Source organism: Oncorhynchus masou, chromosome 11, assembly GCF_036934945.1.
Source record: "Oncorhynchus masou masou isolate Uvic2021 chromosome 11, UVic_Omas_1.1, whole genome shotgun sequence".
Taxonomy (NCBI): Eukaryota; Metazoa; Chordata; class Actinopteri; order Salmoniformes; family Salmonidae; genus Oncorhynchus; species Oncorhynchus masou.
In genome coordinates, this window is record NC_088222.1 from 9,209,529 (window position 1) to 9,234,295 (window position 24,767).

Genomic DNA, 24,767 nt, shown 5'->3' on the forward strand with positions numbered 1-24,767 from the left:
AGGGTGATGATATATGCGATCTTAGACCGGTCGGTGGGAAACGACGAGGGTTGCAGCTCAAAGGAGAGAGAACATTGAGTGAGAAACCCTTTACAAGCACTTGGATCACCTGAGAACCGTTGGGGAGGTGGAAGACGAGGTTCAGCCAGGGGGTTAACTGCCATGGGTACGTGAACTTGAGGTACTGGGACGGGAACTGTTGCCGGGGTAAGTCGATCAGACATTTGCTTAATGGAAGTCAGCATCTCCGACAGAAGATGAGAATGTCTTGCCATTAAGGCCTCTTGCTGAACCAGGGCGGCTTCGTGGCGTTGGACAGTCTCCTGGTGGTGGGACAGCGTGGCAAAAAGGTCCTGGAAACTGGCTGCCTCTGGGTTCATTTTTGGCTCTGTGTTTCTGTCAGGACCCGGTTTCGAACCTGGGTCTCCGGAGTGAGAAACAGTCACTTAACCAACTGAGCCACGAATAGACAGCAGAACCCAGAAGACACAGCAGTACTTAAGACGGTGTATTTAATGAAGAAAAATCCTAAAAATAAAAAAAGGCAAATCCAAAAGGTGGAAGGAAAAAACACAAAAAGATCTAAAAAGAAACTCACCAAAACTAAACTAAAACAAAAAACAGAATACCACAAGAACGTTACCCGGAATCGACAAGAGCACACAGAACACTAGGGCAGGGTGCCAACATACAAACACAGAGCACAGAACTGAGGGAAACAAAGGGTTTAAATACACTCAGGGGAAACAAGACACAGGTGCAAACAATAATGGGGGTCAAGGGAAAAACACAGGGACAAAAAGCACAATGGGGACATCTACTGACAAACAACTGGAACAACCCTGGCCAAATCCTGACAAGAACAGCATGGTTGTATCCTCAACTGGTTATAACCTGTCTCAGAACAGCATGGTTGTATCCTCAACTGGATAACCTGTCTCAGAACAGCATGGTTGTATCCTCACTGGATAACCTGTCTCAGAACAGCATGGTTGTATCCTCAACTGGATAACCTGTCTCAGAACAGCATGGTTGTATCCTCACTGGATAACCTGTCTCAGAACAGCATGGTTGTATCCTCAACTGGTTATAACCTGTCTCAGAACAACATGGTTGTATCCTCACTGGATAACCTGTCTCAGAACAGCATGGTTGTATCCTCAACTGGTTATAACCTGTCTCAGAACAGCATGGCTGTATCCTCAACTGGATAACCTGTCTCAGAACAGCATAGTTGTATCCTCAACTGGATAACCTGTCTCAGAACAGCATAGTTGTATCCTCAACTGGATAACCTGTCTCAGAACAGCATGGCTGTACCCCCACTGGATAACCTGTCTCAGAACAGCATGGTTGTATCCTCAACTGGATAACCTGTCTCAGAACAGCATGGTTGTATCCTCAACTGGATAACCTGTCTCAGAACAGCATGGTTGTATCCTCAACTGAATAACCTGTCTCAGAACAGCATGGTTGTATCCTCAACTGGTTATAACCTGTCTCAGAACAGCATGGTTGTATCCTCAACTGGTTATAACCTGTCTCAGAACAGCATGGTTGTATCCTCAACTGGATAACCTGTCTCAGAACAGCATGGTTGTATCCTCAACTGGTTATAACCTGTCTCAGAACAGCATGGTTGTATCCTCAACTGGATAACCTGTCTCAGAACAGCATGGTTGTATCCTCAACTGGATAACCTGTCTCAGAACAGCATGGCTGTATCCTCAACTGGTTATAACCTGTCTCAGAACAGCATGGTTGTATCCTCAACTGGATAACCTGTCTCAGAACAGCATGGTTGTATCCTCAACTGGATAACCTGTCTCAGAACAGCATGGTTGTATCCTCAACTGGATAACCTGTCTCAGAACAGCATGGCTGTATCCTCAACTGGTTATAACCTGTCTCAGAACAGCATGGTTGTATCCTCAACTGGATAACCTGTCTCAGAACAGCATGGTTGTATCCTCAACTGGATAACCTGTCTCAGAACAGCATGGCTGTATCCTCAACTGGTTATAACCTGTCTCAGAACAGCATGGTTGTATCCTCAACTGGATATAACCTGTCTCAGAACAGCATGGTTGTATCCTCAACTGGTTATAACCTGTCTCAGAACAGCATGGTTGTATCCTCAACTGGATAACCTGTCTCAGAACAGCATGGCTGTATCCTCAACTGGATAACCTGTCTCAGAACAGCATGGTTGTATCCCCACTGGATAACCTGTCTCAGAACAGCATGGTTGTATCCTCAACTGAATAACCTGTCTCAGAACAGCATGGTTGTATCCTCAACTGGATAACCTGTCTCAGAACAGCATGGTTGTATCCTCAACTGGTTATAACCTGTCTCAGAACAGCATGGTTGTATCCTCAACTGGTTATAACCTGTCTCAGAACAGCATGGTTGTATCCTCAACTGGTTATAACCTGTCTCAGAACAGCATGGTTGTATCCTCAACTGGATAACCTGTCTCAGAACAGCATGGTTGTATCCTCAACTGGTTATAACCTGTCTCAGAACAGCATGGTTGTATCCTCAACTGGATAACCTGTCTCAGAACAGCATGGTTGTATCCTCAACTGGATAACCTGTCTCAGAACAGCATGGCTGTATCCTCAACTGGTTATAACCTGTCTCAGAACAGCATGGTTGTATCCTCAACTGGATAACCTGTCTCAGAACAGCATGGTTGTATCCTCAACTGGATAACCTGTCTCAGAACAGCATGGCTGTATCCTCAACTGGTTATAACCTGTCTCAGAACAGCATGGTTGTATCCTCAACTGAATAACCTGTCTCAGAACAGCATGGTTGTATCCTCAACTGGATAACCTGTCTCAGAACAGCATGGTTGTATCCTCAACTGGTTATAACCTGTCTCAGAACAGCATGGTTGTATCATCAACTGGTTATAACCTGTCTCAGAACAGCATGGTTGTATCCTCAACTGGTTATAACCTGTCTCAGAACAGCATGGTTGTATCCTCAACTGGTTATAACCTGTCTCAGAACAGCATGGTTGTATCCTCAACTGGTTATAACCTGTCTCAGAACAGCATGGTTGTATCCTCAACTGGATAACCTGTCTCAGAACAGCATGGTTGTATCCTCAACTGGATAACCTGTCTCAGAACAGCATGGTTGTATCCTCAACTGGATAACCTGTCTCAGAACAGCATGGTTGTATCCTCAACTGGTTATAACCTGTCTCAGAACAGCATGGTTGTATCCTCAACTGGTTATAACCTGTCTCAGAACAGCATGGCTGTATCCTCAACTGGTTATAACCTGTCTCATAACAGCATGGTTGTATCCTCAACTGGTTATAACCTGTCTCAGAACAGCATGGCTGTATCCTCAACTGGTTATAACCTGTCTCAGAACAGCATGGTTGTATCCTCAACTGAATAACCTGTCTCAGAACAGCATGGCTGTATCCTCAACTGGTTATAACCTGTCTCAGAACAGCATGGCTGTATCCTCAACTGGTTATAACCTGTCTCAGAACAGCATGGTTGTATCCTCAACTGGATAACCTGTCTCAGAACAGCATGGTTGTATCCTCAACTGAATAACCTGTCTCAGAACAGCATGGTTGTATCCTCAACTGGTTATAACCTGTCTCAGAACAGCATGGTTGTATCCTCAACTGAATAACCTGTCTCAGAACAGCATGGTTGTATCCTGGCACACTATACCTTATGCATGTACAGTACACTACTTTATAAGGCTCTGGTCAAATGTAGTGCACTATACACTGTGTACAAAATATTAAGGACATCTTCCTAATATTGGGTTGCACCCCCCTCCCCCCGTTTTCCCTCAGAACAGCCTCAATTCATCGGGGCATGGACTCTATAAGGTGTCGAAAGCGTTCCACAGGGATGCTGACCCACGTTGACTCCAATGCTTCCTACAGTTGGTGTGAAGTTGGCTGGATGTTCTTTGGGTGATGGGCCATTCTTGATACACATGGGAAACTGTTGAGTGTGAAAAACCCAGCCGCGTTGCACTCCTTGTCACAAACCGGTGCGCCTGGCACTTACTACCATACCCCGTTCAAAGGCATTTAAATATTTTGTCTTGCCCATTCACCTTCTGAATGGCACACATACACAATCCATGTCTCAATTGTCTCAAGGCTTAAAAATCCTTCTTTAAACCTGTCTCTTCATCTACACTGATTTGAAGTGGATTTAATAACGGACATCAATAAGGATTCATAGCTTTAACCTGGAGTCACCTAGTCAGTCTGTCATGGAAAGAGCAGGCGTTGTTAATGTTTTGTACACTCGCGTATAGGGAATAGGATGCCATTTGGGATACAGTGAGTTGCAGCTGAATGTGTGATTGTAAAATCACCGACTCATTTTCCCTCAAGTTAAAGAAAAGACCATTTTCTACGTCCACCATCTTCCTCTGTTCTGGATTAGGTTTTAACAGCGGGAACTAGGTTACTGAGATTTCAGAGATTTGTCACCCAAACCCCATTCTCGTTTCCCTGGACAATGGTGAGAAACCGGTAAATTATAATAAATGATTTCTATGATCAGCGTGACGTGAAATTAAACTGTTAAATGATGTTCAAAGTCTAAATCTGGTTTCTCTGCGGCTTTCTCTGCTCTGCTACCTGCATGATCAATCATCAACTCTTAGTGTGTGTGTGTGTGTGTGTGTGTGTGTGTGTGTGTGTGTGTGTGTGTGTGTGTGTGTGTGTGTGTGTGTGTGTGTGTGTGTGTGTGTGTGTGTGTGTGTGTGTGTGTGTGTGTGTGTGTGTGTGTGTGTGTGTGTGTGTGTGTGTGTGTGTGTGTGTGTCGGTGTGTATGTGTGTATGTGTGTGTGTGTGTGTGTGTGTGTGTGTGTGTGTCGGTGTGTGTGTGTGTGTGTGTGTGTGTGTGTGTGTGTGTGTGTGTGTGTCGGTGTGTGTGTGTGTGTGTGTGTGTGTGTGTCGTGTGTGTGTGTGTGTGTGTGTGTGTGTGTGTGTGTGTGTGTGTGTGTGTGTGTGTGTGTGTGTGTGTGTCGGTGTGGCCATAAATTCAAAGAGCTGCGTGCGACGGGTTCTCCTACCATTTCATTTCAAAAAGAAGACAATAGTCTTCCTAATAATCCCTCTACATACTGTATCATAACTGGTGAGAGGATATGCTGAGCAATAGAAGGGTAAATTAGCCCAGATGCCAAAAAACCCAAAAACAAAATGCCCATGTGACATATGAACTCTCTGGCTTCATTCATACATTAGACCAGTCGTCACAATGCTAGCAGACTACCATATTGACTTAACACACAGTTGCTAATAGAAAACATCCCTCAGGCTACTTGCGTGGCTTCTATAAATGTAATTGTTTACTATACGTGCAGGCTACACACGACCTCTCAACACAGTTATGGTCTCAATCTCACATCAAAATCTCCACTAACATGTGGCACTGGCAGAGGCTCAAATCGGACCAGTAGCTCACCATGCGGCCACTTTTATTAGAGTAACATCCCGAAACAATGTTGCTAATCTCTATTTCTTTGAGCGCTTTTGTGAACACAGTGTATCAGTCATTTTGTGATTAGCGGCAGTGATTAGCAGCAGTGATTAGAAGCAGTTTATATTTGAGCCAGGATCTGTAGAGACACAGCAAGCACTGCAATGCCTTAGACCGCTGTGCCACTTGGGAGGCCCTCTTACTGTAGATTACCTGTTTTCTTACTATAGATGACCTGTTTTCTTACTGTAGATTACCTATTTTCTCACTAAAGACTACCTGTTTTCTTACTATATATGACCTGTTTTCTCACTATAGATTACCTGTTCTCTTAATGTAGATTACCTGTTTCCTCACTGTAGATTACCTGTTTTCTTACTGTAGATGACCTGTTTCCTCATTATAGATTACCTGTTTTCTTACTGTAGATTACCTGTTTTCTTACTGTAGATGACCTGTTTTCTTACTATAGATTACCTGTTTTCTCACTATAGATTACTTGTTTTCTTACTGTAGATGACCTGTTTTCTTACTATAGATGACCTGTTTTCTCACTATAGATTACTTGTTTTCTTACTGTAGATTACCTGTTTTCTCACTCTAGATGACCTGTTTTCTTACTGTAGATGACCTGTTTTTTTTACTGTAGATTACCTGTTTTCTTACTGTAGATTACCTGTTTTCTTACTGTAGATTACTTGTTTTCTTACTGTAGATTACCTGTTTTCTTACTGTAGATTACCTGTTTTCTTACTGTAAGTTACCTGTTTTCTCACATACAAATAGAACAGCTACTGTAGAACAAACAAAGCCCCTTGGAGCATGGCGATTTACAACGACATAGTTGTAATCCTGTGTTTTCCGCTGTGCTCTCTGCAGTGCCGGGTCCGATTCGGTCCTCGACAGGAACGTGGCCATCAAGAAGCTCAGCAGACCCTTTCAGAACCAGACCCATGCCAAGAGGGCATACAGGGAACTGGTGCTCATGAAATGTGTCAATCACAAAAACGTGAGTTACAATGTTATGTCTCGTTTAAGCAAGTTACAAGATGTGTGTGTGCGTGTGCATGCTTGATTGTGTCTGTGTGTGTGTGTGGTCGTGTTATTAAAATCAAATCAAAGTTTATTTGTCACGTGTGCCGAATACAACAGGTATAAACCTTACAGTGAAATGCTTACTTACAGGCTCTAACCAATAGTGTAAAAGTTATTAGGGGAACAATAGGTAAGTAAAGAAATAAAACAACAGTAAAAAGACAGGCTATATACAGTAGTGAGGCTATAACAGTAGAGAGGCTATATACAGTAGAGAGGCTATATACAGTAGAGAGGCTATATTCAGTAGTGAGGCTATAACAGTAGAGAGGCTATATACAGTAGAGAGGCTATATACAGTAGAGAGGCTATATACAGTAGAAAGGCTATGTACAGTAGCGAGGCTATATACAGTAGCGAGGTTATATACAGTAGAGAGGCTATATACAGTAGCGAGGCTATATACAGTAGAGAGGCTATATACAGTAGCGAGGCTATATACAGTAGTGAGGCTACATACAGACACCGGTTAGTCAGGCTGATTGAGGTAGTATGTACATGTAGATATGGTTAAAGTGACAATGCATATATGATAAACAGAGAGTAGCCGTAGCGTAAAAGAGGGGTTGGTGGGTGGTGGAACACAATGCAGATGGAGCCTGGTTAGCCAATGTGCGGGACCACTGGTTGGTCGGGCAAATTGAGGTAGTATGTACATGAATGTATAGTTAAAGTGACTATGCATATATGATAAACAGAGAGTAGCAGCAGTGTAAAAGAGGGGTTGGAGGGGGGGCACACAATGCAAATAGTCCAGGTAGCCATTTGATTACCTGTTCAGGAGTCTTAGGGGGTAAAAACTGTTGAGAAGCCTTTTTGTCCTAGACTTGGCACTCCGGTACCACTTGCCATGCAGTAGTAGAGAGAACAGTCTATGACTGGGGTGGCTGGGGTCTTTGACAATTTTTATGGCCTTCCTCTGACACTGCCTGGTGTAGAGGTCCTGGATGGCAGGCATCTTTGCCCCAGTGATGTACTGGGCCGTACGCACTACCCTTTTTAGGGCCTTTCTCTGACACTGCCTGGTGTAGAGGTCCTAGATGGCAGGCAGCTCAGTGATGTACTGGGCCGTACGCACTACCTTTTTTAGTGCCTTTATCTGACACTGCCTGGTGTAGAGGTCCTAGATGGCAGGCAGCTCAGTGATGTACTGGGCCGTACGCACTACCTTTTTAGGGCCTTCCTCTGACACTGCCTGGTGTAGAGGTCTTGGATGGCAGGCAGCTCAGTGATGTACTGGGCCGTACGCACTACCCTTTTTAGGGCCTTTCTCTGACACTGCCTGGTGTAGAGGTCCTAGATGGCAGGCAGCTCAGTGATGTACTGGGCCGTACGCACTACCCTTTTTAGTGCCTTTCTCTGACACTGCCTGGTGTAGAGGTCTTGGATGGCAGGCAGCTCAGTGATGTACTGGGCCGTACGCACTACCCTTTTTAGGGCCTTTCTCTGACACTGCCTGGTGTAGAGGTCTTGGATGGCAGGCAGCTCAGTGATGTACTGGGCCGTACGCACTACCCTTTTTAGTGCCTTTCTCTGACACTGCCTGGTGTAGAGGTCCTAGATGGCAGGCAGCCCAGTGATGTACTGGGCCGTACGCACTACCCTTTTTAGGGCCTTTCTCTGACACTGCCTGGTGTAGAGGTCCTGGATGGCAGGCAGCTCAGTGATGTACTGGGCCGTACGCACTACCCTTTTAGGGCCTTTCTCTGACACTGCCTGGTGTAGAGGTCCTAGATGGCAGGCAGCTCAGTGATGTACTGGGCCGTACGCACTACCCTTTTTATGGCCTTTCTCTGACACTGCCTGGTGTAGAGGTCCTAGATGGCAGGCAGCTCAGTGATGTACTGGGCCGTACGCACTACCCTTTTTATGGCCTTTCTCTGACACTGCCTGGTGTAGAGGTCCTAGATGGCAGGCAGCTCAGTGATGTACTGGGCCGTACGCACTACCCTTTTATGGCCTTTCTCTGACACTGCCTGGTGTAGAGGTCCTAGATGGCAGGCAGCTCAGTGATGTACTGGGCCGTACGCACTACCCTTTTATGGCCTTTCTCTGACACTGCCTGGTGTAGAGGTCCTAGATGGCAGGCAGCTCAGTGATGTACTGGGCCGTACGCACTACCCTTTTTATGGCCTTTCTCTGACACTGCCTGGTGTAGAGGTCCTAGATGGCAGGCAGCTCAGTGATGTACTGGGCCGTACGCACTACCCTTTTTATGGCCTTTCTCTGACACTGCCTGGTGTAGAGGTCCTAGATGGCAGGCAGCTCAGTGATGTACTGGGCCGTACGCACTACCCTTTTTATGGCCTTTCTCTGACACTGCCTGGTGTAGAGGTCCTAGATGGCAGGCAGCTCAGTGATGTACTGGGCCGTACGCACTACCCTTTTATGGCCTTTCTCTGACACTGCCTGGTGTAGAGGTCCTAGATGGCAGGCAGCTCAGTGATGTACTGGGCCGTACGCACTACCCTTTTTAGGGCCTTTCTCTGACACTGCCTGGTGTAGAGGTCCTAGATGGCAGGCAGCTCAGTGATGTACTGGGCCGTACGCACTACCTTTTTTAGTGCCTTTCTCTGACACTGCCTGGTGTAGAGGTCCTAGATGGCAGGCAGCTCAGTGATGTACTGGGCCGTACGCACTACCCTTTTTAGGGCCTTTCTCTGACACTGCCTGGTGTAGAGGTCCTAGATGGCAGGCAGCTCAGTGATGTACTGGGCCGTACGCACTACCCTTTTTAGGGCCTTTCTCTGACACTGCCTGGTGTAGAGGTCCTAGATGGCAGGCAGCTCAGTGATGTACTGGGCCGTACGCACTACCCTTTTTAGTGCCTTTCTCTGACACTGCCTGGTGTAGAGGTCTTGGATGGCAGGCAGCTCAGTGATGTACTGGGCCGTTCGCACTACCCTTTTTAGGGTCTTCCTCTGACACTGCCTGGTGTAGAGGTCCTGGATGGCAGGCATCTTTGCCTCAGTGATGTACTGGGCCGTACGCACTACCCTTTTTAGGGTCTTCCTCTGACACTGCCTGGTGTAGAGGTCCTAGATGGCAGGCAGCTCAGTGATGTACTGGGCCGTACGCACTACCCTTTTTAGGGCCTTCCTCTGACACTGCCTGGTGTAGAGGTCCTGGATGGCAGGCAGCTCAGTGATGTACTGGGCCCTACGCACTACCCTTTTTAGGGTCTTCCTCTGACACTGCCTGGTGTAGAGGTCCTAGATGGCAGGCAGCTCAGTGATGTACTGGGCCGTACGCACTACCCTTTTTAGTGCCTTTCTCTGACACTGCCTGGTGTAGAGGTCCTAGATGGCAGGCAGCTCAGTGATGTACTGGGCCGTACGCACTACCCTTTTTAGGGCCTTGCGGTCGAAGGCCGAGCAATTTTCCGTACCAGGAAGTGATGCAACCAGTGGCCTTTGTTTTTATTTTGCCTTTGTCCATAGGAATTCCCTTTTTACTTTAACCTCCCAGTCACTGCAGTGTGGCGCTGCATCATTATGAAGCTATATATAAAAACAAATATAGCTGAAGATATAAGAATTTGAAATGTAAATAGCTGTTAATGTTGTCGCTTACTGTACATAGACTGGAACATTAACCTGAGACTGAATGTCGCCCCAGTTTTCTATCTGTTTGTCCCTCTCTTTCAGATCATCAGTTTATTAAATGTTTTGTTTCTTCTATCCATCTCTTTCAGATCATCAGTTTATTAAATGTTTTCACACCACAGAAATCATTAGAAGACTTCCAGGATGTGTAAGTGTCAATAAACTTTCAGAGGAAAAATGAACAATTGTGAGATCAACTCAGAGAGAATGCAGGGAAATATATAGGGAAAAATATTTTCATTTAATCTGACTTTTAATGTGACGTATTACTCTGATTTGACAACAGACAAGCACAAGTGTTACGTACCTTCAAGACTTATTCATTTGGAGAAAAGAAGCAGTGAGACTGAAGTCTGTGAAGGTGGTAGTGCAGTGTAATGTGAAGCCTTCGGGTTCTGTCTCTCTTTGTACTGACCAATGAATGAATTTGTAGACTGCTGATACTGCAGTAAATGGATTGCACCATGCTCGTCTGAAGCAGTTTATCTTCACTATATCCCCGTCTATTAGTCTGGTAGGTAATTCAAATCTGAAAAATTTGCAAATAGATTTTATGAATCTGAAATGTATGAATACATAATTACGTGAAATTTATTGCAAAGTAAAAACAAAATAATTTGTTTATATATATATATATATATATATAAACAAATTATTTTGTTTTTACTTTGCAATAAATTTCACGTAATTATGTATTCATACATTTCAGATTATATATATATATATATATGCAAATGATTTTGTTATACTACCTCAAAATACACCATACACTTTCCAGTTCCACCAATTGAGTGTGTCAGTGGAACACTGTTGCTTCCGTCCCTCTCCTTACCCGGAGCTGGGCTTGAACCAGGGGCACCCTCTGAACGCATCAGCAACTGCCTCCCAAGAAGCATCGTTACCGATCGCATCACAAAAGCTTGAAGATCAGAGGAAGGGAAACAACTACTTCAAGGTCTCCGAGCGAGTGACATCACCGTTTGAAACGCTACAAGCGCGCAACGCTAACCAGCTAGCCATTTCACACCGGTCACAACAGGACATTGAGATGAGATAAAAACATGTGGTAAAGAACACGATGACGGCCATGAATCAATGGAGTGGCTGCGGTTCTGGATTTTCCGGAAACCAGATGTTTCGTGTCTAAATATACAGGCTGTTTGTACTCATGTGTCAGATTGTTTTAATGTAGCTGCTGCCCCTGTAACAGTATAATTTTAAACTGTCCCCTCGCCCATACCCGGGCGCAAACCAGGGACCCTCTGCACACATCAACAACAGTCACCCTCGAAGCGTCGTTACCCATCGCTCCACAAAACCCGCGGCCCTTGCAGAGCAAGGGGAACTACTACTTCAAGGTCTCAGAGCAAGTGATGTCACCGATTGAAACGCTATTTAGCGCACACCGCTAACTAAGCTAGCCGTTTCACATCCGTTACACCCCCTCCTTGTTCATCAATGAACGCCATTGTCTGGTGTAGTCTACGAACTTCATGTTGTACACAGAAAAACTGATCAACATGTTCGTACGAACTCCCAATGCAAAACTCTATGAGGAGTTACACACAAGTATCTAGGCAGCATATCAAACACAAGCAAGACACACACGCAACGTAGCCTAATTAGCGATTTAATGTTGTTTTTTAATTATCATTGCAAACCTTGGCTAAGCAGGAGGCAGACAGTCAAAGTAGTAGTGTTATTTTTCAGCAAATCTGGCTACGATATGGCAGCAACTATAAAGATTAGCCTACATCATCACAAAAAAAAGATGATTGTTTTTGCTCCAATGCAACGTGTAAGGGCCTGCATTCTGCTTGTGCCACTGCACAAGGCTACCCTGGGGCGGCAGGGTAGCCTAGTGGTTAGAGTGTTGGACTAGTAACCGCAAGGTTGGAAGTTCAAACCCCCGAGCTGACAAGGTACAAATCTGTCGTTCTGCCCCTGAATAGGCAGTTAACCCACCATTCCTAAGCCATCATTGAAAATAAGAATTTGTCCTTAACTGACTTGCCTAGTAATTTTTTTTTTTTTAAATCCATTACAACAGACAGAGAAGGTTCTAGCCTTCATAATAGCCTTGAATGTTTTCATTTGAGCTGTTCAGAAATATGAGGCTGAGACACAGGCTACATCACCACGGTTCAGAAGGGTCTCCCGAGTGAGTGGTGCAGCGGTCTAAGGCACCGCACTGCAGTGCTAGAGGCATCAGGACAGATCCTGGTTCGTTCCCAGACTGTGTCACAACTGGCCGTGATCAGGACCACCCATAGTGGTGGGGCACAATTGGCCCAGTGTCATCTGAGTTAGGGGAGGGTTTGGCCGGCGGGAAGGTAGGCCGTCATTGTAAAGAATAATTTGTTCTTAACTGACTTGTCTAGTTATATAAAGGGTCAATTAAATAAGAGGCTGAGTAAAGACACGCTTGTGCAGAAAAGTGATCCAGATGCTTATCTTTGAGAAAAAGGTCTCCAGAAGGGAAACTGTGTATTCGCAGCCCGGCCTTCATACAAAGACCATGTAGAATCCCATTGATGCTCTGGCACTGCACAGTGGTGTCCATTGTGTTGAGAAGAGATGAGACGGACGAGTAAAGGGGAAGGAGTGAGAGGCAGAATGATAGATTAAACTAGAGCCTCTTGGGTTTAAAGGTCGTGTAGGCCTATTTCTCAGACCTCTTCTTCGTTCTGGATATTATTTCACTACTTTCCCGTCATATTCAAGTGCCAACTCAGGGTGTTTACTACTAGTTGGGAAAACATGTCTATCTGTTTTGGAGCACTAACTTTTAGATCTGTCTGGCCTGTAGTAGATCCATCACCACGGTACCCCACGTCTCTTCTTACTAACAGTGTCACTCTGTCAGGTACCTGTGCATGGAGCTGATGGATGCCAACCTGTGCCAGGTGATCCAGATGGAGCTGGACCATGAGAGAATGTCTTACCTGCTCTACCAGATGTTGTGTGGAATCAAACACCTGCACTCCGCGGGCATCATTCACAGGGTGAGATGGCGTCAGTTGTAGAAATATAATAAATAGATTGGAATTCTATGACTCCCAAGTGGTGCAGGGGTCTAAGGCTAGCTGTGGCACTAGAGATCTTGGTTCGAGTCCAGGCTCTGTCACACCCGGCCGTGACCGATAGACCCATGGGGCGACGTACAATTGGCCCAGGGTCGTCTGGGTTAGGGGAGGGTTTGGCCGGCCGGGATGTTCTTGTCCCATCGCGCACTAGCGACTCCTATGGCGCGCTAACACGGTCGCCAGGTGTACGTTGTTTCCTCCGACACATTGGTGCGGCTGGCTTCCGGGTTAAGCGAGCAGTGTGTCAAGAAGCAGTGTGGCTTGGCTGGGTTGTGTTTCTGAGGACGCATGGCTCTCAACCTTCGCCTCTCCCGAGTCCGTAGGGGTGTTGCAGTGATGGGACAAGACTGTAACTACCAATTGAATGTCACAGTATCAAATTGTGGAGAAAAATGAATTTAATTATATTTCTGTCCTTTTTCACATATGAAACAGGACTTTAATCATGCTGAACATTACACTGCTTATAGCCCAGTGGGCAAAGCTGATGGAAATGACATCATTGCAACTGCTTCTGCCTGCTGGGATATGCCATCTGTGGACATTTAAACATACTATAGTAGCTAGCACCACCTGTTAAAGTTTTACCTCAGTAACCCTCATCTCTTTTGCTTTCCCCAAAGGACCTGAAACCTAGCAATATAGTGGTGAAATCTGATTGTACTCTGAAGATCCTGGACTTTGGCTTGGCTAGGACTGCAGGCACCAGCTTCATGATGACCCCGTACGTGGTGACGCGGTACTACAGAGCCCCAGAGGTCATCCTGGGCATGGGGTACAAAGAGAACGGTAAGAAAGGTTCTAGAGGAGGTTCTGGTGTTCAGACACTGTAACATGCTACTGCTGGGATGTGTTCTAATACTTTAAGATGTGTTCTAATACTTTTAGATGTGTTCTAATACTTTAAGATGTGTTCTAATACTTTTAGATGTGTTCTAATACTTTAAGATGTGTTCTAATAATGTAAGATGTGTTCTAATACTTTAACTAACCCACAGACTCCTCAGGTGTGGTAGTGTAACCTCTTCTTTATGACCCTAAGTCAGAATACGTCTACAGTCAGTGGTCTGTAGACAGCAGGGGCCTCTGACAGCCTCTCCACATCATGGAGTAAATACATGCTTAAATAAACCACAAGCAGTGGTGAGTGGGTAACCTTGGCTTAACGCTCATGAATACACTACTAGACGGAGGCCTGTAGGGTGAGAGGCCGGGAGGTGAGGCCATGGATTTCCTGCCACCAGCCAAGCCCCAGGAGACTGGCTTCTTCTCTCTCTCTCTCTCTTCATTAATGGAATAGTAATTTGTCTGCGTGCTACGTCTCTGACTAATTATAGTCTGAATAACCAACCGCCTCTTTCAAATCACTCTGTTTCCCACGCTCTCTGTCAACAACATCTCTTTCTCAATTCCTCTTTCCTTGATTTCTCACATATTTGATGTATCCTATCCTTGCCCCCTTCTCAAAACGCATTGGAGGAGAACTTGAGGGTTCCGAGGGGAAGGACCTAGGGGAGGGTTCCGAGGGGAGAGATCTAGCGTAGGGTTCTGAGGGGGTGACCTAAGGGAGGGTTCCGAGGGAAGGGACATAGGGGATGGTCTGAGGGGAGGGACCTAGGGGAGGGTTCCGAGGGAAGGGACCTAGGGGATGGTTCGAGGGGAGGGACCTAGAGAGGGTTCTAAGGGGGCGACCTAAGGAAGGGTTCCGAGGGAAGAGACATAGGGGATGGTTCGAGGGGAGAGACCTAGGGAAGGGTTCCGAGGGGAGGGACCTAAGGGAGGGTTCCGATGGAAGGGACCTAGGGGAGAGTTGAGAGGGAAGGGACCTAAGGGAGGGTTCCGAGGGGAGGGACATAGGGGATGGTCCAAGGGGAGGGACATAGAGGATGGTTCGAGGGGAGGGACCAAGAGGATGGTTCTAAGGGGGCGACCTAAGGAAGGGTTCCGAGGGGGGGGCATAGGGGATGGTCCGAGGGGATGGACCCAGGGGAGGGTTCTGAGGGGAGGGACCTAGGGGAGGGTTCTGAGGGGAGGGACCTAGGGGAGGGTTCTGAGGAGAGGGACCTAGGGGAGGGTTCTGAGGGGAGGGACCTAGGGGAGGGTTCTGAGGAGAGGGACCTAGGGGAGGGTTCTGAGGGGATGGACCTAGGGGAGGGTTCCGAGGGGAGGGACCTAGGGGAGGGACCTCGGGGAGGGTTCTGAGGGGATGGACCTAGGGGAGGGTTCCGAGGGGAGGGACCTAGGGGAGGGTTCAGAGGGGAGAGACCGAGGGGAGGGTTCCGAGGGGAGGGACCTAGGGGAGGGTTCAGAGGGGAGAGACCGAGGGGAGGGTTCCGAGGGGAGGGACCTAGGGTAGGGTTCCGAGGGGATGGACCTAGAGGAGGTTTCTGAGGGGAGGGCCAAAAGGGAGGGTTCTGAGGGGAGGGACCTAGGGACCTTGGATCTTCACGTCTAATACGTTTTGATAAAGAGGCAAGGAGAAAGGATGCTGGGAAAGAGGAACTGAGAAAGAGCCTACGGTTTTCTTTTCTAATGCTAACCTCTGACTTATCTCTCACTCTCTGTCTTTGTACCTGCAGTGGATATATGGTCGGTGGGGTGCATTATGGGAGAAATGGTGCGTCACAAAATTCTGTTCCCTGGCCGGGACTGTATCCTTACTGACGAAGATAATATACATATTGTCAGTTGATCTTGATCAAAGAATAAGGCCAGCATTCAATCCAATCTGCTATTGCGCAGGGCACTATGCTGCTGACAATACATATTTTAAAGGCTATTTCCCCCAACATTCGCAGAGATCGCTTTCGTGGTAAACGCTGCGCAAGCGTAAATTACCCATAATAGTCTGTTACTGTGCTTTAATATGCCATTCTTTGAATCGCGGTCTAAGATTTGTGCCTGTAAAATTTGAGTGAACAGGTATTTAATAAGTGATTTGTATCAAAATAAAGGAAGTAGAGTACGTACATCAAATCCTACCATTGGCCCAATTCTTTATACATATATTTTCTGATGATTCTTCTCAGACTCTGAAGGTGAATCGATACCTGACCTGTCCTCCTCTGTTAGGTACTGACCTGTACTCCTCTGTTAGGTACTGGGCTGTCCCCATCCGTTAGGTACTGGCCTGTCCTCCTCTGTTAGGTACTGGCCTGTCCTCCTCTGTTAGGTACTGGGCTGTCCTCCTCTGTTAGGTACTGGGCTGTCCTCCTCTGTTAGGTACTGGGCTGTCCTCCTCTGTTAGGTACTGGCCTGTCCTCCTCTGTTAGGTACTGGCCTGTCCTCCTCTGTTAGGTACTGGCCTGTCCTCCTCTGTTAGGTACTGGCCTGTCCTCCTCTGTTAGGTACTGACCTGTCCTCCTCTGTTAGGTACTGGCCTGTCCTCCTCTGTTAGGTACTGGCCTGTCCTCCTCTGTTAGGTACTGACCTGTCCTCCTCTGTTAGGTACTGGGCTGTCCTCCTCTGTTAGGTACTGGGCTGTTGTAGGTCTAGTGACTCTAACTAACTTGGCTGACTTCACAATACCTTTAATATTTCCATAATTGTATTATTAATTTATCATCTAATACATGAATTAACCTCTCTAAAAGTGTAATATTAACAAATTGTCTTAATGTCCGTTCTTACCAAGAAAATAATTATCCATCCTGTATTCAACCTCTTTATTCTGGGACCTCCGGCAGAATGAGACATTCCTCACTCAGAATATTTATGCTTTTCTTAATTGATATACTTCTGGTGGTGAGTGTGTCTGCCTGGTGTGTGTTGTATACACTGTGGGAATCCACAATATATTTCAAGGCCATTGTGTCATTATCTTAAGGTAGTCAATGCTAATCAAAATGCCAGCAGAGTGAAACATGTCATTTGCTTTTACAGTGGATTTTTACCAAGCTAGAACATATGAAAAGTTTCATTCCAAAATTATATATATATCCATTTTCAGAAATGTTATTCTTTTATTGTACCTCTTGAAACTCCCCATCCCGGATCCGGGATCGTGAATAAAGCCTCCGGCTCATTAGCATAACGCAACGTTAACGATTTCTGAAAATCGCAAATAAAATGAAAATAATGCACCTGCTCTTAAGCTTAGCCTTTCCTTAACAACACTGTCATCTCAGATTTTCAAAATATGCTTTTGAACCATAGCAATTCACTAATTTGTGTAAGAGTATGAAAAGCTAGCTTAGCATTTTGAGTAGCATTTAGCACGCAACATTTTCACAAAAACCATATAACCAAATAAATAAAATCATTTACCTTTGAAGAGCTTCGGATGTTTTCAATGAGGAGACTCTCAGTTACATAGCAAATGTTCAGTTTTTCCTGAAAGAATCTTTGTGTAGGAGAAATCGCTCCGTTTTTTACATCACATTTGGCTACCGAAACGAAAATTCAGTCACCAACAACGTCAAACTTTTTCCGAATTAACTCCATAATATCTACCGAAACATGGCAAACGTTGTTTGGAATCAATCCTCAAGGTGTTTTTTCCTCAAAAATCCTGCTGATTTCCTGGATGCCGTTTCATCTTGGTTTTGCCTGTAGCTCATGTTCTAGGGCACGCACAGAGAATATCTTTGCAGTTCTGGCAACGTCAGAGTGTTTTCTTTCCTAAGCTATCAATTATATGCATAGTCGAGCATCTTTTTGTGACAAAATATCTTATTTAAAACAGGAATGTTTTTCATCCAAAAAATGAAATAGCGCCCCCAGAGTTTCAAGAGGTTAAAGAAGTTATGAAAGAGGTTGCCGTGTTCTTCACTACCTAATTATGGCATGGGGTTGTTCAATGACAGATGCGTATTTGTTTCATGTTTTGTCACTTTAATTTCAGAGAGACAAATAATCACGTTTTGTTTCGAAACTCTACAGTATATCCACCTCACTCTCAGATAAATAAATAGTATTGCTTGGTTTAATAAAGAACTGTATATAATGATGCATTTGTGACATCAATAAAAAAAAAAAAAATTAAAATGAATCAGTACGATTTTACATTTTAGTCATTTTGCAGATGCTTTTATCCAGAGCAACTTACAGTTAGTTCATTCATCTTAAGATCGGTAGGTGAGACCACCACATATCACAGTCAAATGTACAGGATACTCCGAGTTGATATTCACTTAATAATAAGGAATTCCCCTCGAACATTGACCCCCATTGTAAAAGAGCCAACTTCGTTGTCGATTTGTTTTTTGTTATACAGAAATAACCAAACATGCCGAAAAGCCGCTGTGTTGTTCAATGCAACCAGGTCAAAAATCCCGACCTACGGTTCGCAATTGACCCACATAGGGAAATAGAGCCTGTGAGAAGTGCCCTGTGGCTTCAGGCTATTCAACATGGGAGATTGGGACACATGGGGAAATAGAGCCTGTGAGAAGTGCCCTGTGGCTTCAGGCTATTCAACATGGGAGATTGGGACACATGGGGATCCATTGTCCAAGCAGGCTACACGTAGATATGTGTGCAGAAAACATTTAATCACAGGTAAGACATTTAACATGTTCAGTACAGTCTGTTTAGAACTCCACTCACTACTTGTAGCAGTATAGTCCGTTTGTTTGTGTTGTTGGTCTTGGCTAGCTTAATGTTCTGGTTGGTAGCTCGCTAGCACACACTCACATCGAGCAAAAAACTTGACCTTTGTCAAACACAATTTTCTTGTTGTCTGCCTGTTTTAGTCAATTACATAACTACAATAAATAAAAGTACAACAAGTCTAAAGATTCATTTTTAACACTGCCTGCTCCCTAGCGTTCTCACTACTTAGAAACACGTAAATAGTTTTCATAACCGTTGACCGCTACAAAGGTCAAGTTTTTGCTGTGAGCCCAATGGGGTAACCTAGGTAACCGCATGTTGTTTTCCCCACAGGCGGGCGGGTCCTCGACGTTCTATCTAATACCAACTGGGACTATACGAACATTCCATTCCAGCTAAACAATGGAAATATAGCACTTCCACAGAAAAAAACAACAACATTTTAACACACATCTATCATCTATTAATAAAAAATCGGAGAAAAGTAATATTTTACACACACGTGATTCTTACCATAAGCATTCATTTCTGATGAAAAAAAAAACACAAATGTGAAAAATGGTTGGATATAGCATTTTGGAACGAAGCTATTCATATCCACTAGAGAGTGGCTTTACTTACCATGCTTTAGAAAAGCCCTTTTAGAACAGGCATGTGTCATGTTGTATGTCTGGGCGCAGTGTGTGGTGGATGGAGTTAGTATCACAGGAGGTTGGTGGCGCCTTAATTGGGGAGGACGGACTTGTGGTAATGGCTGAAGCAGAATTGGTGGAATGGTATCAAATACATCAAACACATGGTTTCCGTGGTTTCCAGGTGTTTGATGCCATTCCATTTGCTCCGTTCCAGCCATTATTATGAGCCGTCCTCCCCTTAGCAGCCTCCTCTGGTTTGTAATGTCATGTGTCATACATGCTGAGTGACTGGTATGGGACTGTGTCTGGCTGCAGTGGACATGTGGTCTGTGGGCTGCATCTTTGGAGAGGTGATAAGAGGGACAGTGCTGTTCCCAGGCACCGACCGTATCCTTGCCTCACTTCTGGGAACAAATCATCAACACTATACTGCACACTGCTAGACGAAATGGCGTTGTGAAGAACCAAATAGGGTTCAATGGCTAGCGGCATACAGTATATGCCCTGTAGAACCTTTAGATAATAGGGACAGTGCTGTTCTCAGGCACCGACCGTATCCTCGCCTCGTTCTATAGACTATAACTAGTATTAACACAATGGCCACATTTTTCCTGATTGTGTCCACATCCTGATTGTGTCCACATCCTAATTGTGCCTACATTTGTAGACGGGTGTAGATGATCAAAAGACACGTTGGGATCTGATTGTGATCAGATCTTCCTGACCACTCTGGTGGTAGTCAGGCATGCATTATGTCTGGATTTCTCACAAGTGTAGACGGACCTGGACAGTAAAAGCATATAAATCATCATTATTCTGCCTTTTTAAAATCATTGACAGCTGGCGCCATTGACTTTTGACATCGATATGTGTTTTAAAAGAAATCAATAATATTTTAGAAGAATATCTGTCAAATAATTTGCATACGGGGAAGGACAGGGACATTTGGTCACAATGCAGACACAGTGGAGGGATAATAAACACATTTTAATACCACGTGTAGACATATATCAGAACATCTGGGCACAATCAGAATGTGGTTCAGATCAGGACCAAGGATGCATGTTAGCGCCAGGTTTAAACGGGGCTAATGATACAACACGCTCCATAGATTTGCTACTAGCGCACCACCGCTAACTAGCTTGCGATTTCACACCTGCCTCTTTCTGGCTTTGTTCCAGTCTTTACAGGCTATAACATATCAGGGCTGTCATTGAGACGAGCAGTTTGAACACCATCATAAAAGCGGAACATTTTGAAAATTGCGTAAATTCAAGATGAGGGGGATACTGATAATATTTAACGGGGATTGTCAGTATAAAAAAGTCAATGCTTTCTTTTAAAACCCTAATTAAGATACGTAGTTATATGGAAAGGTTTTAGAATACATTTCAGCAAATTGTTTTAATCAAATTAGACAAGCTAAACATCCATGTAGAATAATTTTAGGGAATTAATGAAAAGGTCCCCAAGCTTCTCATCTCACAGCATGGTGTAGATGCAATTCCCAAAGTGGGATGTAGACAAAGAGGAAATGAAGCTGGCGTTCCAGCAGGATGAGCTCATGTGTTTCTGGATGTCCTGGCTGGCTGGCAGACATCCTCTACCACCCCCTCTGAGAACGTTGGGAGATGGAGAGAACAAAGACTCAACCATCTCCGCCATCACCCCCCCTTCCTCATCTTGGCCACCTCCTATTCACCTACATACAAATACACACACACCATCCTTACCCCTCTGTTCCTATCCTAAAATAGGGCTCATCATTCAAAATCAACATTCAAGTTTATTTGCCATTTGTAATAAATGTAATGGAAATATTACTAGAACTCTTATAATAATAAAATAAAACAGCAATCTTAAACACAAAATCACACCAACCAGCCTCTGGAACATTCTACAGTACCCCTTCTTCTGCCTTCATATTGATAAAGTATATTTTATACAACCCAGAGAGAACTTTGGGATGTTCCGATCTGCTAGTTTTAAAACCCACCTCACCTCACATGTACGTGCATCTTATCTTAAGCCAGGACTGGGGAACAGTTTATTAAATGATAGGAAGCCAAGGAGAAAAGCATTGACTCTGCTCTATACCACTGTGCCTGTGTCCCAAATGGCATCTTACTGTATTCCCTATAGTGCACTACTTTTTGACCAGGGCCCAAAGTGGGAAGTAGTGCAGGGAAAAGGGTGTTGTTTGGAATGCGCCATGCCTTCACTGAGAGATTAAGGGCTCGATTCAATCTGTTTCGCTGAAGTTCAGCATTAGAGCGTGATTGACATTCAAAGGCAATCTTCCCGCGTTAGCAGAGACATACATTCACGGTAAACGCTGCATACGCTGGCTAAGTAACCCTTACATTTATAATGCTTCAGCCAAACAGATTGAGCAGAACCCTAGGTAGCCCTTTAATTAAGGATATGGGAGAATGTGGAGTGCTGATTCAATAATAACAAAAGCTTTAGTATTAATAGAGTCTTTCTTATAGCAGATTTTAAAGAGTGGAATTACCATTGTAGATGAGGAGAGGAGAGGGGAGGAATGAACTCCTCACCCCGGCCCAGATCACTCTGACCAATAGAACACTCAGACAGGACTCTCTACGCATCGTTCTGACACATGCATGTCTTGCGTCAGAAAATAGGTACTGTAGTACTAGTTTTAATAATGCACAAAATGCCAGAAAATATCTATTTTATTACCCCTTTTATTAGTTTATTTGTCAGGGACCATGCACAACAAGTATTGCTGCAGATTCAGCTACAGTACTTGACTCCATTCTATCGGTAGTCCCTAGTACAGGGTTTCCCAAACTAGGTCCCGGGAACCCAGGGGGGGAACGCTATGGGTTTTTACTCTAGCACTACACAGCTGATTCAAATAATCAAAGCTTGCTGATGAGTTGATTATTTGAATTAGCTGTGTAGTCCTATAGCAAAAAAACTAAATGTCCACCCCTCGGGGTCCTCAGGACTGAGTTTGGAAAACGCTGCCCTGGTACCAAGTAAACACTGTTTTGTGTTAATCCATAGATAGGTGTACAAGGCCTTTGTTTGTTGGTGAACCCACTTACCGTCCGTACGGGCCACTGACTGCACAATATCGTACAATGTTGATCAACATCTGTTTGGACTGTCAAGACTAGGAAGAGATCTGTTTGTTTACAGTGATTAAATGGTCAATCTGCAATTCAAGCAATAACAAAGCAGCCACCATGGCACTGTTATGGTAAACAGAGGGATGGGGCTGGAGAAATGTAACCACCCTCAAATTCATAGACAGAGCTATGGATGCAAGGACTGACGATCCATGATATCAACATGATCGCTTCTACCATGTTTTGAGGCTACAGTATACAGTTTTTGATGACAAACGAAGGAGTTAAACAAGCTTTTATTCTGGGTTTTGATGGGGTCAGACAGTTGGACTGAGCTCATGGGGCATTTATAAGTTTATATTCTTCAGGAATCAATGGGTATATATCATTAAAAGTCAAAACATAGATGTAGTAATCGCTCCCCTTAGACATGGAAAAAGACAACTTTATTTTGTTTGAGGACCGGCAGATTATACAGATTATACAGATTATACATGTCCTTAGGTCTGCTTAGGAGAGTGATATCTGCGTGCAGGCCTACTGTAGTCCTATGCATACATGATGATGTTACATCTTAATGTCATAGACGTACAGTACAGTGTTCCCTTTAGTGTTCTGTTCATTGCTATCATCTTTAGCACTTTGTGATAAAGCGTTTTATAAATTAAATTCATATGTTATTATTAGTAGCAGCAGCAGTAGTAGTAGTAGTAGTAGCAGTAGTAGTAGTAGTAGTAGCAGTAGTAGCAGTAGCAGTAGTAGCAGTAGTAGTAGTAGCAGTAGTAGTAGTAGTGGTGGCGGTGGTAGTAGTGGCGGTGGTGGTGGTGGTAGTGGTGGTGGTAGCAGCAGTGGTAGTGGTGGCGGTGGTGGTGGTGGTGGTGGTGGTGGTGGTGGTAGTAATAGTGGTGGTGGTGGTGGCGGTCGTGGTGGTGGTGGCGGTCCGCGGCACTGCGCCACCACCATTACCACCACCTGCCACTACCACCACTGCGCTGCCACGCATTACCACCACTGTTACCACCACCGCTGCACCACCACCACCGCCACCACCACCACCTGCCGCCGCCACTGCCACCACCACCACCACCACTGCCACCACCACCGCCACCACCGCCACCACCACCACAGCGCCACCAGCTGCACAACCGGCCGCCGCCGCCGCGGCAACAGCACCACGCTGCGCCACCACCTGCAGCACCACCGCCACCACCGCCGCCGCCGCTGTTGCTGCCACTACCACCATGCTACCACCACCGCCACCACCACCACCACCGCCACCACCACCACCACCACCACCACCACCACCGCCACCACCACCACCGCCACCACCACCGCACCACCACCACCGCTACCACCAACGCCACCACCACCACCACCGCCACCACCACCACCGCCACCACCGCCACCACCACCACCACCGCCACCACCACCACCACCGCCACCACCACCACCACCACCGCCGCCGCCGCCGCCGCCGCCACCACCACCACCATTACCACCACCGCCACCACCACCACCGCTGCCTGCACCATTACCACCTGCTGCTGCACCACCACCGCCACCACCACCACCACCGCCACCACCACCACCACCACCACCACCGCCACCACCACCACCGCTGCCACCACCACCTGCCACCACCGCCACCACCTGCCACCACCGCCACCACACCACCACCGCCACACCACCACCACCACCACCACCACCACCACCACCACCACCACCACCGCCACCACCACCACCCACCACCGCCACCACCAGCACCGCACCACCACCACCACCACCACCACCGCCACCGCACCGCACCACCACCACCACCGCCACCGCCACCACCGCTGCACCACCGCCACCACCACCGCCACCACCGCCACCACCACCACCACCACCATTACCACCGCCACCACCACCACCACCGCCACCACCACCACCACACCACCACCACCACCGCCACCACCACCGCCACCACCGCCACCACCACCACCGCACCATTACCACACCGCCACCACCACCACCGCCGCCGCCACCACCACCACTACTATTACCACCGCCACCACCACCACCGCCGCTACCACACCACCACCACACCGCCACCACCACCGCTACTACCGCCACCACCACCTACCACCTACCACCACCACCACCACTGCTGCACCACCACCACCACCACCACGCCACCATTACCACCACCACCACCTGCACCATTACT

The 24,767-nt window shown here is 46.1% G+C and overlaps 1 protein-coding gene across 11 annotated transcripts in view; it reads left to right on the forward strand.

Annotated features, from left to right (window-relative positions):
- Positions 1–24,767, forward strand: part of mapk10 (mitogen-activated protein kinase 10) — a 133,011-nt gene that overhangs the window by 72,674 nt on the left and 35,570 nt on the right. For 9 of the 11 annotated variants that reach the window (XM_064977325.1, XM_064977326.1, XM_064977329.1 and 6 more), the window contains 5 exons: positions 6,366–6,495; positions 10,276–10,334; positions 13,053–13,191; positions 13,896–14,061; positions 15,852–15,923. In XM_064977325.1, the coding sequence (XP_064833397.1) occupies positions 6,366–6,495; positions 10,276–10,334; positions 13,053–13,191; positions 13,896–14,061; positions 15,852–15,923 (566 nt within the window). Of the gene's footprint in view, positions 1–6,365; positions 6,496–10,275; positions 10,335–13,052; positions 13,192–13,895; positions 14,062–15,851; positions 15,924–19,775; positions 19,848–24,767 lie in introns of all 11 variants that reach the window. The other 2 variants (XM_064977324.1, XM_064977328.1) reach the window with 1 other exon arrangement.